Source organism: Alternaria viburni (assembly GCF_023758015.1).
Source record: "Alternaria viburni strain BMP 2772 chromosome Unknown scaffold_43, whole genome shotgun sequence".
In the NCBI taxonomy this organism is placed as follows: domain Eukaryota; kingdom Fungi; phylum Ascomycota; class Dothideomycetes; order Pleosporales; family Pleosporaceae; genus Alternaria; species Alternaria viburni.
This window is the reverse complement of record NW_026055812.1, coordinates 96,917-110,483: the sequence shown is the minus strand read 5'-3', so window position 1 is coordinate 110,483 and position 13,567 is coordinate 96,917. Positions and strand designations below refer to the sequence as shown.

The following is a 13,567-nucleotide window of genomic DNA, read 5'->3' as shown; positions in this document are numbered from 1 at the left end:
AAACATACACACACACTCTCTCTCATCCAAGAACTGCTACTGCCACCACAACCATCATATCCAAGCCCGCCTTACTGCCATCTATCCCAAATCCCACCTCCAAACCCTTGACCTCAAACAAGAACCAACACTAAGACCAAAACCCGGGTATCCAAGAAGAAAATATCACAAAACCACTCCCTCCCTCCCTTCCCCTCCTCCTCCCCATCCCATCCCTCACACCCCTCTCATCCCCCCTCCCCTCTCAAACCTAAGGCAAATCCCCATAAGTCTTCCCCCTCCTCCAAAACCTCTTACTCTTCTTCTCCTCTTCCTTCCTCGCCTGCTGCCGAGGCTCCGGCATCTCCGGGGGTCCGCTATTCTTCAAAAAGTCGGCGAGGTCACTCGTCGCTGTTCTCGATCCACCTCCACCAAAACCTCCACCACCACCACCACCACCACCACCACCGCGGATATTGTCAGCGACAGCAGGGGCGCGAGCTTGGAGTCTGGGTTTATTGGAGTTGGATGAGCTGATAGACCCGAATGCTGGGGCACTACCGTTACCATTACCGTTACCGTAACTATTCCCATTCCCCTTCGTAGACACCGCAGACCCCAGACTAGTATTCGAACTCGCAGCCGCCCTTGCCCTCGCAGCAGCAATCGTCTCCTCACTCAGCATAAAAGGCTGAGGTTTACTAGTACTCGGCGGCTCCATCCCATTTAGGAAATCCATCAGACTCTCCTGGCGCGGGGGCTGCGGTCGCTTAGTTTCCGGTGCTTGGTGTCTTTGCGCCTGCACCTGGGGCGGGTGTTGGTTAGTCGGCGTAGGAAGAGCGGTTAACTGATCCTCATCCTCATCCTCGTCGTCCTCGTCTTCGTCTGACAAATCGATGGCGTAGGGGTCTTTGACGCGACGACGCGTGCGGGTGATGTGCGGTTCGTCGGGGCCGGACATGCTGCCGGTGAGTTGTTGGGGTTGGTTGGAGTAAGCGGGTTGGACGACGCTGGGGGAAGGGATGAGGCCGGTGCGGGAATTAATAGTTTGCGTGCTGTCCTTTGATTCTAGGGTTGAGGAAGCGGAGCCGTATGCTGATTCGACGTTGCCGTGGCCACCGAGCATTGTCTCGAACTGGTCGGAATCGACGGTCGTTCGGAAGGGCGCTACGTTTCGCGGGATTCTGGGTTGGCCGTGGTTTGCGTCTGGGGGTCCTTGGCGAATGAAGTCGATGAGATCGCCGTTGCCGGTGCTTAGACCTGCGGGACTGCGCGGCTCCATGTTTGGGCGAGCTCGCGTGGCTGATCCGTTGGCGCTGCTGGACTGCTTGGACATGGACATCTTACGTCCGAGAGATGATGTTGACTGGTTGCCCGACTTTTGGCCATTTCCGCTGATGTTGACAAAGGGCTGCACGGGCTTCTCCTGTCCAGGAGAAGGACCAGTCGACCGAATAAAGTCCGCAAAGTCACGCATAGACTCAGACTCAATCTTCGGATCTCTTGCAAGCGGCCTGGTGACCACCTTCCGACTGGGTGAAGGCTTGTGATTGGCGGCAGTAGGTCCCTTGGCTCTCGGTGCTGTGGTGTTGGGCAGATTCGCAGTACCAAACGACTTGTCTTCGGCATTGACGCGGGGATACACAGTTACGGAAGATGCGGACGGCCTGCGTAGTTCCGCCTTCTTGATGACGGGGGATTCCTTCTACAGATCGTTAGCACATGTGATCCAGGGAAGCAAGCACGACTTACATCGGCAGTTCGCACGCTTTCGGGGGTTAATGTAAACTTTACCGTATCCTGTCCTTTGACCAAAGAGTCGAATTCGCGGGCGCGGTCTTCTTCAGACATGCGACCACTCAGTCCACGTGAGCGGTGGCTTCCAATGGACTCCCGTCCGCTTGAGACGACGGGATAAGCGCCCTGCTTCCGAAGAGAGGATGATGTCGATGTGCCGCGTTTCAGCGAAGAGTTGTCCGAAGAGGACTTATCGGCCACATGCGGAGAACGAGCCGAGTCGTCTGTGGAGAGGCGGTTCGTCGCTCGTCGCTCGGATGCGTCAGTCGCAGACGTGGGACTACGCCTGGGACTGTCCGAGGTACGCACGCTACGGCTGGTATGAATCGACGGCGTCTTCCTTTTGTGCTGTGGAGTATTGCTCTCGACTTCCTGCAGCGCTGGTAGTGACGAACCACGCGATGCTGAGCGAGCTAGATCCTGTCTCCTGGGCGCGCTGGTGGGACCTTCGTATGCGGCGGGACCTGGGACCAATTCGGCGCCAGTGAAAGACCTTCTGTTGACTTCTTTACGTGCCACGGAGCGGTCTGGCACGTTGGGCTTGCTATCAGGCGAGGGAGTGTTGCTGTACGTGAGCGACGTCGGCGTGAAGTCTCGAGGTGGCACTTCAACGTAGCCTCCACTGCCCGGCCTCCTCCGCTCATGGAGCGAATCGCTAGGAGAGTTTGACGCTGACCGTATAACGCTGTCCGATGTTCGCGCGACGCCAATGGCACGATGCTGCTCGGGCTCGTCGTCTGATGGCTCGTCGTCGAGATAGGATCGCCCTTCGGGATGGAAAGGGGCTTTTGGTGTTGCCAAGGGTGTTCCTACGGGCGATTTGAGGCTCGAGCTGCGGGTTGAGAATGTGCGTACCAGTCCTGGAGGGCCAGGTCGTTCGATTGACATCCTCTTCGACCGCATCACCTGGGGTGGGCTTTCAGCGGTGACCTCGTGCGTCTCGTCTGCCTGCTCAGCCTTCTCAGTCTCCTCGACCTTCTCAGCTTGATGCTCTGGCTCCTGCGACGGTCCCACTGCGCTCCTTCGGAAGCCCATGCCGGTGGCCGCTGCGAACGCAACCATCGAGGCATCTTCCTCGGACGACTCGTCTTGTTGATACTCAGCATCTTGTGCAGTCTCCTCTGTTGCTTGTAGGGGGGTATCCTCTTCCTCAGCTTGTGGGGGCATGGTGAACTGTGGTGCCTGACGCAGCGGCATTGACAAGGGACGGGGCCTGTTGCTCTTGATGGAGGACTCCACCAGTGAAGACAGCAGGAGGACACTGGACGGCCGCTGAGGACGCTGGACAGGCGTCTGCATGCCTGAGCCCTCGGCCCCGTCTTCGTATGTGGGCGCCAGGCCAGGCACCTCGATCTCGTTGACGTCGTTGTCGCCGATGGGGAGGGGTATGTTGGCGGCGATGTCGGTCTCGGTCGGGGGGTGTTCGGGCAGGGGCTCATGCTCGCTGTGTAGGGTATTGATGGTCTCGCGACTCGCTTTGCGGTGGTGCAGGCTCGAGTAGCTTGTGGCTTGCTGGACACCTCGCGGGGACATGGGCGTGATGGGCGACCGCACGCGTTTCCTCCACGTCCTCCAGAGCCTGCCGAGCGCCGAGTTGAGGGCAATCTTCTCCACGTCGGGCTCTTCGATGATCAGACGCTCGATGAGCTGCTGCGATTGGTCGTCGTTCTGCTGGGCCAGCTTCTTCATCCGCGCTGCCATGCGCGAAAAGGCCGCCGAGCCGGCAACGAGGAGTAATTGCTCGGCCACGTACTCGATGACCGAGGTGAGGAAGATGGCAGAGGCCCAGGCGACCAGCCCAGCCTCGTCGTCCTCGTCGTCGTCCATGCTGAGGCCGCGCTCCTGCTGGACGTATCGCTCCTCGTCCTCGTCCTCGAGCTCGCCCAGGCGGGTGTAGACCATGATGCGCAGGCGGGTGCGCTTCCACACCTTCTCCACGTCCCACCGCTCAGCAGCCCTGAGATGCGCTGTGGAGAGCTCGTCGTCGTCCTCGCCGGCCAGCAGCCCCTGCAGCTCCTCGTCGGCCGCCTCAATGGCATCGCGGGCCAGTCGCGGCTTGAGCACGTCGGACACGGCGGGGCGGATGGCCGTCAGGGCGGGCGAGCGCGCACTAGAGAGGAAAGCGAAGAGCAGGTGGTCGAGGAAGGCATTGAGGAGGGCCAATGCCTGTTCCGAGAAGATGGCGTTCTGCAGCTCGTCTGTGTCGGCGTCCTGGTCGCGCAGCTGGGCATTGTGGTGGTCGGTAACCGTCTGCGAGGCGACTGATGCCGCAATGTAGGCCGGCGCCGGGCGCACCGTCGTGGGCATCTGGAAGGTGACGGAGCTGGCCAGCGAGGGCGTCTTGTCGCTGCTGAAGCTGTGGCTCCGCGACGAGCGCGACGAGGCCATTCCCGCCATGCCAGTCGTCTCGGACAGGGCGTGTCGATGCATGGCGCAGGAGGTCGAGCATGCACGTCGGGAACGGGGATATCGATTAGGCAGAGTAATATGCGCTGCGCACGAAGAAAAGTACAGCGCTCTACGCCACCAAACGTTACAATATTGTTGTCATGAAGTTGACGTGAATTACACACACTCAAGCAACAGCAAGAACGGGCAAAAGCACGGGCAAACGGCAGATGGGAGATTGGGCGAGCAAAAGAGTATCAGACCAGAATCGGGGTTGTCACGGCTTGTGAGAGACATCCCAGCGGCGATCCTGGACGGTAGTCTCCTGCAATGTGCCCTGGCCTAGCTGCTTTGCCCGTAGTCGCTGTGTGGCTTCTCGCCCTCCACAGCAAGAGAGTCTAAGACAGGCTTTGTGCCACGCCGGCGTAAAGCCGCTCTACATATTACAGTACATGTCTAGTAGTTGTCTACCAAAGTGTGGCCAGTCAAAGGTGGAGTCGTCGCACCATGGGACCAGGACCACGTCTCTGTTTCGCGCACCACGCTCGCCGTACCTGCAGCTTTTCTTTTTGCTCAACAGCCACCCTGCATCCCCGGGACGGATATTATCGTGCTGCGAAACAAAGTCGCCGTGTTTTCGGCGCGAGACCGTCACACAAGACACGTCTGCGACAGACACCTTCAGGCCTGTATTGCCGACCCAGGGTCACGCGTCCCGCCGACGTGGTTCGCGACGAGTCAGCGCATCCTTTCGCTAATCTCAGGGGCTGGGCTTGAGCTGGATGGACAACCACGGTTCGAGACAAAGTACGGCATACTGCAGTTTGTATAGGTCGGGCTAGTATGGAAGGCGTCGCCGTTCTGAGAGTGCAGATCGTGAGGAAGTAGTCACATCTACAAAAATACCTTTTAGGGCAGCCTCGACTAGCTTCTCCGCCGCACTCTGCGTCAGCGGCGGATTTTAGAGCTACTACAAGTCTTGCAGTTACTTTCCTCATTTAATTAGCAGAACTACGCCACTTCCTACGTTCGTTGCCTAGGATACATTCAAAGTTGGGGTTTACATTGTTGTGCATCCTAATCCTTTATGAAACAGTTGACAGAGTATAGGCAGCAAATAACACGAAGTCGGTCTGGTATATTGGCTCCACTTGTATGTGCTGCTAAGTACAGAACCAAACCTCGTGGTCCTCCTCGATCAATCCTCCTAAGCGAGGCTTCCACGCCGTCTTCATAGTCTACCTGCTTGCATCACGGCGGAGTCCAATCTTTCTCATCGCACCCTTCAACACACGTTTCAAGCTGCGGCCACTCGATCGCTTGTCCTGCGCATGCATTGCCTGACTGTGCCTGGCTGGTATCATCCTTGAACTTCGGCGATTTGGCAACAGCTGCGATGTTCTCAGGACTTGTTGTTGTAACCTGAGCTTCATCGCGATCATGCGGAGGAGAATGATCATTGCCACTGAGGCCTGGCGGAGTGGGGTGGCTTTTGTTTCGGTGACCGAGCGATCTGGTGATGTCGTGTGAGGCCTGGCTCTGTGGAGATTTGCGTTCGTCTGCCAATACAGCAACACACTGTGGTCGCGAGCGCGCGTGAGGATCAGTAGGAAGGACTGACGGTGCCGACGTTCTCTTCTCTTGACCTGTCTCTTCCGCCTTGGTGCTCACGGGTCGCTTCGAGATCTCCATCTTCTTGACACGCTCAAGTTGTACCCGTATCGCATCGCGGGTTGCCTTGTCCGAAGCGCGCTGTTCGCTGGAACGAATCTGAGAACGAATCTCTGACTGGAGACGTGCATTCTCTTCAAAAAGATAGTCCAGACTGGGCCAAGCTGGGCTGTGGTTTGGATTCTGTTGACCGAGCTGCATAAGGGCTTGGAACTGTTCAGGAGTCTCCAAGGGCAATCCTTTGGGACTGAATGCATGATTGCTACCGGGCTCGGACGGCTTTGAGGTCTTGTTACGTTCCGCTTGGTGTCGCGCACTGACAGGCTCCTCGCGATGGTAGGGGAAGTTGCTGTCAGCCATGGCTCTACCAAGTCTTTCGTCAGTGGGTAAGTCAGTGAAAGACGTGCGGTCCTCACTCTCGAAATTGCACCGCTATCTCAGTGTTGGTAGCGGGAAAGCGCGCAGATCCGAGATATGTCTGCTGTCGAGAGGGCTTAGACTGAAAGTGATGGAACTCGAGGAAGTCGCGTGCGCGTAGTGGAAGGGTGGAGCTTGGACCTGGCTGTGTTTGCTCATGGCGGCCAGTGGTGAACTCAAGTTGTTGTCTGCATTCAGCTATTGCATGGCAGATTCTCCGCGTTCACTTCCTTTGGCATGTTCACTTCTAGGAACCTTGCTTGAATACCTACGTAGACAGTGATCTCCATGCAGTGCTGCTCTTAAATGTATTGCTACTTGTACGCATTATTGACGTTACCTAGTCGTCCCATCTTTCCTTGATGCACCTTTTTCCCTTGTCAGCTAAACGCCCAGCTCTTGTATCATGTTCACAGCCTTCTGCCTGCTTCCTACTCTAGGGCCACCCACGTATGTCTTGAGGTCTGAATAATAACTGCAATCGCCATGTGGCTTTGTGAGTCACTTCGTGAACGATTTGAAATAGCACATAGTCTCCAAACACAAGCTGGATGCGAAAAACGCGCAGAGCAGGAGCGTCGTGGTTGCTGTTACCCCATCGCAATCGCTCATTGGCCACGGCTGTAGCCCAAGCTTCCTCCCCTCATCATGCCCCAACTTCACGACATGACCACGCAGCACGATTAAATCTCCTTTTCTCGAGTACTTGCTCTCTGCTTTTTGAATTTCGTCGCGTTCCAACGACGTCCATGCTTCCACCTTTCGCCGTTCTTCAGGTAATGGCGATGAGATGCCGGCGACACCATCCAAGGTCTGCTGTACCAGTGCAGACCTGTAAGTCCTCATGTTCCAAACAACACAGCTCGACCTGTAGTGGGGATCGTTCACTTGTACCGTCTTGAGCGAACGCCGAACTCTGCTGCCCCATGCTCAGTAAGGCGCCGAGGAAACTAAAGCGGAAGGAACGACATCGCGTTTCTCGTCTGTCGCTGCCGGAAGGAGCGGAGTAGACATCTCTATTCCACTGCCCACTTTGAAACAAACCACTCAGGTGAGGAACGGGTAGGGGTAGCACGTGGCCCCGCGACATACTCCAGTCTTCCTTCTCTTACTCTACCCTCTCCTTCATCCTCTGGCGCAGCATCACCTCGATGTGAGCGAATGGCCGCCATGTTGTCCCACTCGCGAGGCGGTATTTACAGTCGGAACAGAACTCGCTGCTGTTAATCGATCCCATGTCCTCGGCATAGGTACATGCCAAGGCGTGTCCGTCGACGAACCGAGACCGACAACATGGCTCACCTACAAACCTATCGCGACCCCAATGGCAGCAGGGTCGATGATAGACGTGTTCGATATAACACATGTACCGCTATGTGATGGGGACGTCTTATCTGAGCGACCAATTCAAAGCCCTGGAGGTGCCGACGGGAGTGATTGGACGAACACTGACCTTTCGCAGACAAGACCATATTGCCAGTGTACAAACACGCAAACACTACGTGAGGCTCCTTCATTGTGCAGCGACAGAGACAATATCGCGGAACCGTCTGCTCGCAATCCCTTGTTCAACCCGACGTTTGGCGTCGCAACTGCTACTTCGTCAATGCGTCATTGGCATTCACCATGATTGGCCCATGTCGATACAGTGGACCATGAATCGACGACAATCACTTCTCCAGCATCTTCGGGAGCTTAGAGACAGCGATCAGGAGAAGCTGATTGCGCCATGGACTGAGAGCGGGTGGAGTTGTACTAACGCGAGATCAGTGCGCAGAACCTATAGCATCATCGACCCCCATCCGGCAGCGACGCCAACATCTACCCCGGATTTTCCAACACCATGCTACTGGCGCCATTTCCGGAGGCCTAGCTTCCCGGAGGTCGGCCATGGCCAAAATCTTCCCCCGTATCGTTCCGAGCGCTTCGTCCAGCGTAGCCTGTGCTGCTGCAGGTACACCCGTTGCTGCCACCCCACCACACCCATATCGCGCTGCAGGTCATCAATCGTCCCGGACCGCACCAGAGGGGTCGTGCCACACATTGCTTCTGTGCGCACGCCGGGTATCGCAGCGACGCAGCCCAGAGGCCAATGCCATGTGGCAGACACCGTTCGCCGATGGCTTCGTTGGTGGGAACGGATCGACGTTGGCACGTCTGATGGTTGGCCTCCATATCTCCCAGCGCAGCTAGACATCGTCTTGCGAACGACTCGCAATGTCTGGTGGTGATGCGTCTCCCGTTGGTATAGGCCGCACGTGTGAGCACTGTCCATGCTCAGCACCACCACTCCACTGGCTGACTGGCTGCCTGGCGTGAACCATGCAGATGAGGCTCCCTGGATCAGCGCAAGCTATCATCTGGGGAAATACAAGCATTCTCGACCACGCTCCAGCACACGAGCGGGCCTCCAGCCTTGCCTAAAGCGGAGATGACACCGCCACACGCACGGTTCCTGATCTTCACGTCAAACGTCAGGCTGTTTGTGAACTGCGATGTGACGTTTGCGCAGACGGTGCTACTTGTGAGATATTGACATTGTGAAAAGCTGTTGTTGTGTCGCTGGCGGGCAAGCATGTCATCCAGGGCGCAACGGCCGGCGGCGTTACTCGATAGGCTAACGTAACATGGAAATTCGCCCATGTCCCTTATCTCTGGTGCCAGGGGGCATGCAGTGCTAGCGGATCGACGGCTCGCCCGCAACCCCGCTAAGCCCAACGTCGACGCACGATAATGTTGAGCCGACGTCGCTGTGCGGCTTTTTTACCTTTGTCGGGATGTCTCGAACGCGCTGGATTAATCACAATCGTGGGGTTGGAGAGGGATTATCATTTGGATGACGGCAATTCGTGCAACTCGAATGTGCCGCGTGCGCGCTGTGTCGCCGGCGGGCCAGGAAACCTGTGGGGTTGAGATGGGAATCCTCCAGCCGTACCATCGAAGCCGAGACGACACCAGCGACAGAGACTTCCAGCGCTCTTCTAGAATAATGCACGTCCTCTGGTCCCAGAAAATAGAACGGGCACACCGGTCGGAAGGCTATTGAAGTCTCGGATGCTGACTACAAGAAACGACGTTGAGCGGTTTGCGTGATGCTGCCATGACGAGGCAGGACTAACTGCAATTGCAGCCATTGGCCCGAAGCGGCCTTATCGCCCCCCGATGTCAACCCCGGGCAACGGCGCGCCCTGCCCAGCGCGACGGTTATGCACTACAGCGAGCTGGGCATGCAGGTGTCGCGAGACGTGGACGCACAGGGTCTGGGTATTCAGGGTTACGCAGCTCGTGTTGGGCACAGGTTGGCGATGCATACGAACGGCCATCGCAAAGCAATAGTCGTGTGGAGCGGTGTGTCGTAACTGTCGTTGGTACGGGCCAAGGCCGAAGGGCATGACCAATTCGGCAGTACCTGGATAAAATTAGCTGCCCTTACAGCGACGCTACCCAGCGTCAAAATCGCTCAAACTCGGAAGCTGGTGAGGCTGTGCGTCTGTGCGTTCGCCCGTCAGCCAACATCACGATGCGCGACAAAGACCGCGTGGGCCTATGGTAAGCCTTGAAAACCGGCGACGCGAGATTGGGCACAATATCACCAGAGAGACGGTACAACCGTGGCTAGCGGAAGCCTAGAGATTGCAGAGTGGGCAAGGCATGCTGGGATGCGGCGTAAAGTCGCGCGTTTAGAGACATTGATTGCTTCTTCATCCCACGGAAACAGTTCGGCGACGCCTCTTGGCTACGGCCAGCCTAAGTAGTATCTGAGCACGGCTAGCCCCGCCACAGGCCGAGACAGTCAAAGCAATCCAGCATTCTTACCTTATAACAGACCCCCAGGCCCGCTATCCTTATCTACTTGCCCATCATAACTCCCCACTTCACACAGAGACCCCTCTTATAACCCCTCCACTGCCTTGTCTTGTCGCAGTCAAGAGTTACTTGCTATTCCCTCACCACCACACACACACAACCACAGTCATGGTACGTGTCGCTGACTGCCCCTACACGCGACTCCTGCTGACTATATTCTAGGCGAACTCAACGATTGTTTCCAATGCGGCCAACGTAAGTCTACTGCTCGCGTGCTACATTCAAACACATGCTAACGCGCATTGCAGCTCAAGAAGTACCTCGACCTGCCCCAAAAGGGCGCCGTCATGGCCGAGTACGTCTGGATAGACGGTTCCAACGGAATCCGCTCCAAGTCAAAGGTCAGCAACTTCCAGCTTTCCGATCCTTCAACCCGATCTCCACGATCTCTGCGATATACCGCGGCATTTGCACCACGCTACGGCTGCGGATCGGTCTAGTCTGCGGTTCGAGGTTTCTAGCCGAGAGCAGCAACTGGCTGCGACGCGCCGTGCGATACACAATCTGGAGAAGCCATTCGACGACTGGAGTCGCGAGCGTGGTGGTCTGCATGTGTGACGCACATGGCGCCAATCGCTCCTTCTGCCGGAAGTTTTGGCGTTCCTTCTTATCGCACCCCACCACCAGCCACAGCCCGCAGTGACGTCGTTCCCTTATCCCACCCGACTACATTCCGATTACCCGAGGCTCATACTGACATGCACGCAGACGCTCAAGTCCAAGGTCGAGAGCCTGAAGGACCTCCCAGAATGGAACTTTGACGGTTCGTCGACGGGCCAGGCGCCCGGCGACAACTCGGATGTCTACCTCCGCCCCGTTGCATACTACCCCGACCCCTTCCGTCTGGGCGACAACGTCCTGGTCATGTGCGAGACGTACATGTCGGATGGCTCGCCCAACGCCTACAACTTCCGCCACGACGCCGCCATCATCTTCGAGAAGCACAAGGAGCACGGCTTCTGGTTCGGTCTGGAGCAGGAGTACACCCTTCTCGACGAGTTTGGCTGGCCTTACGGATGGCCCAAGAACGGCTTCCCCGCCCCTCAAGGCCCCTACTACTGCGGTGTCGGTACCGGCAAGGTCTTCTGCCGTGACATTGTCGAGGCTCACTACAAGGCCTGCATGTACGCCGAGATTGCCATCTCCGGCACCAACGCCGAGGTCATGCCCGCCCAGTGGGAATACCAAGTCGGTCCCTGCCCCGACATCTCGCTCGGTGACCAGCTTTGGATGTCGCGCTTCCTCCTCCACCGCGTCGCTGAGGAGTTCGGTGCCAAGGTTACCTTTGCGCCCAAGCCCATCCCCGGTGACTGGAACGGTGCCGGCCTGCACACCAACGTCTCCACCAACGAGACTCGTGGCGACAACGGCATGAAGGCCATCGAGGCGGCCATGGAGAAGCTGTCCACCCGCCAAGCCGAGCACATGGCCGTCTACGGCTCAGACAACCAGCTCCGCATGACCGGCAAGCACGAGACTGCCTCCTACGACAAGTTCACCTGGGGCGTCGCCAACCGCGGTTCCTCCGTCCGTATCCCCCGCGCCGTCGCCGCCGAGGGCAAGGGCTACTTCGAGGACCGCCGCCCGGCCTCCAACGGTGACCCATACCAGATCACCGGCATAATCGCCGAGACCATGTACGGCAAGGTCGAGGGCGCCGATGTCGCCAGGTTCGCCAAGAAGGCGGAAACTGTCGAGACCGAGATGGTCATTGACATCCACAAGCCATAAACAAGTCTTCCTTTGCTCCCTCTTCTTCATACCCCCTTTCGCGCTTAGACTATTTGTTTGATGATGTCGCCGCCGCCTTCTCTTGATGGCTGGCTCTTGGGCAACAGTGGTTCGGTCGCGTTTCTCCCTCTTGCATACATCGATTGAGGTTGCTTGACGACTTGGAATGGAACTGGAACGTAATAGCACGAGCAATGAATTTATGTCCACTGACTACGTCTCATCACCACGATTCTGTGATAGTTCATGTTGTTTGTGTCAATCTCGCTGACCAACAGGTTGATGACGTCACTCGTCTTATCGAAGGACTCCAACGTGTTTGTGTAACAACTTCCGTAAGTGCACCCCGCCTTATACATGTCTGTCATCCTTATCTCACACACATCACGCAGGTATAATGACTTCTCTTCTATGTTCTGTTTTCTCCTTGTCTATACCATCGGTTCTTGATGGCAAAGAGTTTGGATTGTCTGCACGTGGCTGTGCAGTGGTATTGGAGACAAAGCATGCCGAAGGGCGAAAATGAGGCACTCTGCGTCTAGGCATGTAAGCCCAAGGTAGACTTCCGGTGTGTAGTGCTGTCCCTTTTCGCAGCATTGCAGCTGCAACCGATGAAGCAGACCAAATGAGCCACTCACAACTATAGCAACCTCAACGACCTGCACAATAAGGTCCACTCACGGATGAGAGAAATCGCAAATGTAACATGCTGCAGCTTCAACCTATTACTGTGCCACCGCATATGTTGGCACGTTGTCGACAGCTCAGCCTTAGGCAAATCTAATGCATCGTAAAACACAATGGCCCTGTCTTTTCTATCGCAGTCGAGAGATCCCCGTATTTGAGTCTCCCATACACTTGGTGTCATCACAATGCCTTCTCTCAGGCGTCCACCTTACCAGTATGATCTAACCCATCCGCTAGGTTCGCGAGAGATCAGACTAATAAACATCGCACCGGACGTATTCCAGGCACCCGTGCGGCTTCGAATCAACTACACAACTCTGGTGTCTGGAGATCAGCAAAATCATGGCACTAACCTTATACAGTGCGGAACTCCATACGAGGCTCTGTCTTACTGCTGGGGTACGCAGTGTCCTAGCAAAATAGTCCTACTGGACGAGCGTGAGTTTGAAGTTTCGCCGAACCTGGAATCCATTCTTCGACATCTCCGTCTCAAAGACCGGCAGCGGTCGATCTGGGTTGATGCAATCTGTATCAACCAGAACGACCAAGCTGAAAAGATGCGTCAAATCCCTCTTATGTATCGCGTCTATGCACAAGCCACCGCCGTAGTTGTTTGGTTAGGCGATCAAACGCCCGAAAGCGACCTGGCCATGCAATACATCGACAAGGTCTGTGCGCCGGTCGAGACTGGCAAAGAAGAGATGATATCGGACGAGGTGGCCAGCCGCGATTGGCCACTAGAACATTTCTCGACTGCTCCGATGAATCTGGAGGAACTCCGGGAGTTGACAGCTTTCACAAGTTACTGACAAGACCGTGGTGGTTTCGCGCATGGATTGTGCAAGAGATGGCGCTGGCCCGCGAGATCATCGTTCAATGCGGCGCCGGAACGGTTAGCTTCTCTCATATGAGAATGGCACTACTCATCACACGTAAAATTCATCCTGCTTTCGCGTTATATACCGACATAGTCGAGCGTGAGAGGAGAGCGAACGCTACTTTCATGGACGACTGGCCCCGTCAGGCTATC

General features: G+C 56.5%; 4 protein-coding genes across 4 annotated transcripts; 2 read left to right on the top strand and 2 right to left on the bottom strand.

The window, feature by feature from the left end:
- Positions 1-250: 250 nt before the first annotated feature.
- J4E79_011516 (uncharacterized protein) lies at positions 251-4,206 on the bottom strand (the record flags this gene model as incomplete). Its single annotated transcript, XM_049360345.1, has 2 exons — positions 251-1,684; positions 1,732-4,206. 2 exons carry the CDS (start codon positions 4,204-4,206, stop codon positions 251-253), a joined length of 3,909 nt encoding a protein of 1,302 aa, XP_049205199.1.
- Positions 4,207-5,415: 1,209 nt separating this feature from the next.
- On the bottom strand, positions 5,416-6,195 carry J4E79_011515 (uncharacterized protein; the record flags this gene model as incomplete). Its single annotated transcript, XM_049360344.1, has 1 exon — positions 5,416-6,195. One exon carries the CDS (start codon positions 6,193-6,195, stop codon positions 5,416-5,418), a length of 780 nt encoding a protein of 259 aa, XP_049205198.1.
- Positions 6,196-10,227: 4,032 nt separating this feature from the next.
- Positions 10,228-11,850, top strand: GLN1 (glutamate--ammonia ligase; the record flags this gene model as incomplete). The annotated part of the gene is made up of 4 exons (XM_049360343.1): positions 10,228-10,230; positions 10,282-10,314; positions 10,368-10,460; positions 10,828-11,850. The coding sequence occupies 4 exons, from the start codon at positions 10,228-10,230 to the stop codon at positions 11,848-11,850; spliced, it is 1,152 nt and encodes a 383-aa protein (XP_049205197.1).
- Positions 11,851-12,650: 800 nt separating this feature from the next.
- Positions 12,651-13,346, top strand: J4E79_011513 (uncharacterized protein; the record flags this gene model as incomplete). The annotated part of the gene is made up of 2 exons (XM_049360342.1): positions 12,651-12,687; positions 12,961-13,346. The coding sequence occupies 2 exons, from the start codon at positions 12,651-12,653 to the stop codon at positions 13,344-13,346; spliced, it is 423 nt and encodes a 140-aa protein (XP_049205196.1).
- Positions 13,347-13,567: the final 221 nt, after the last annotated feature.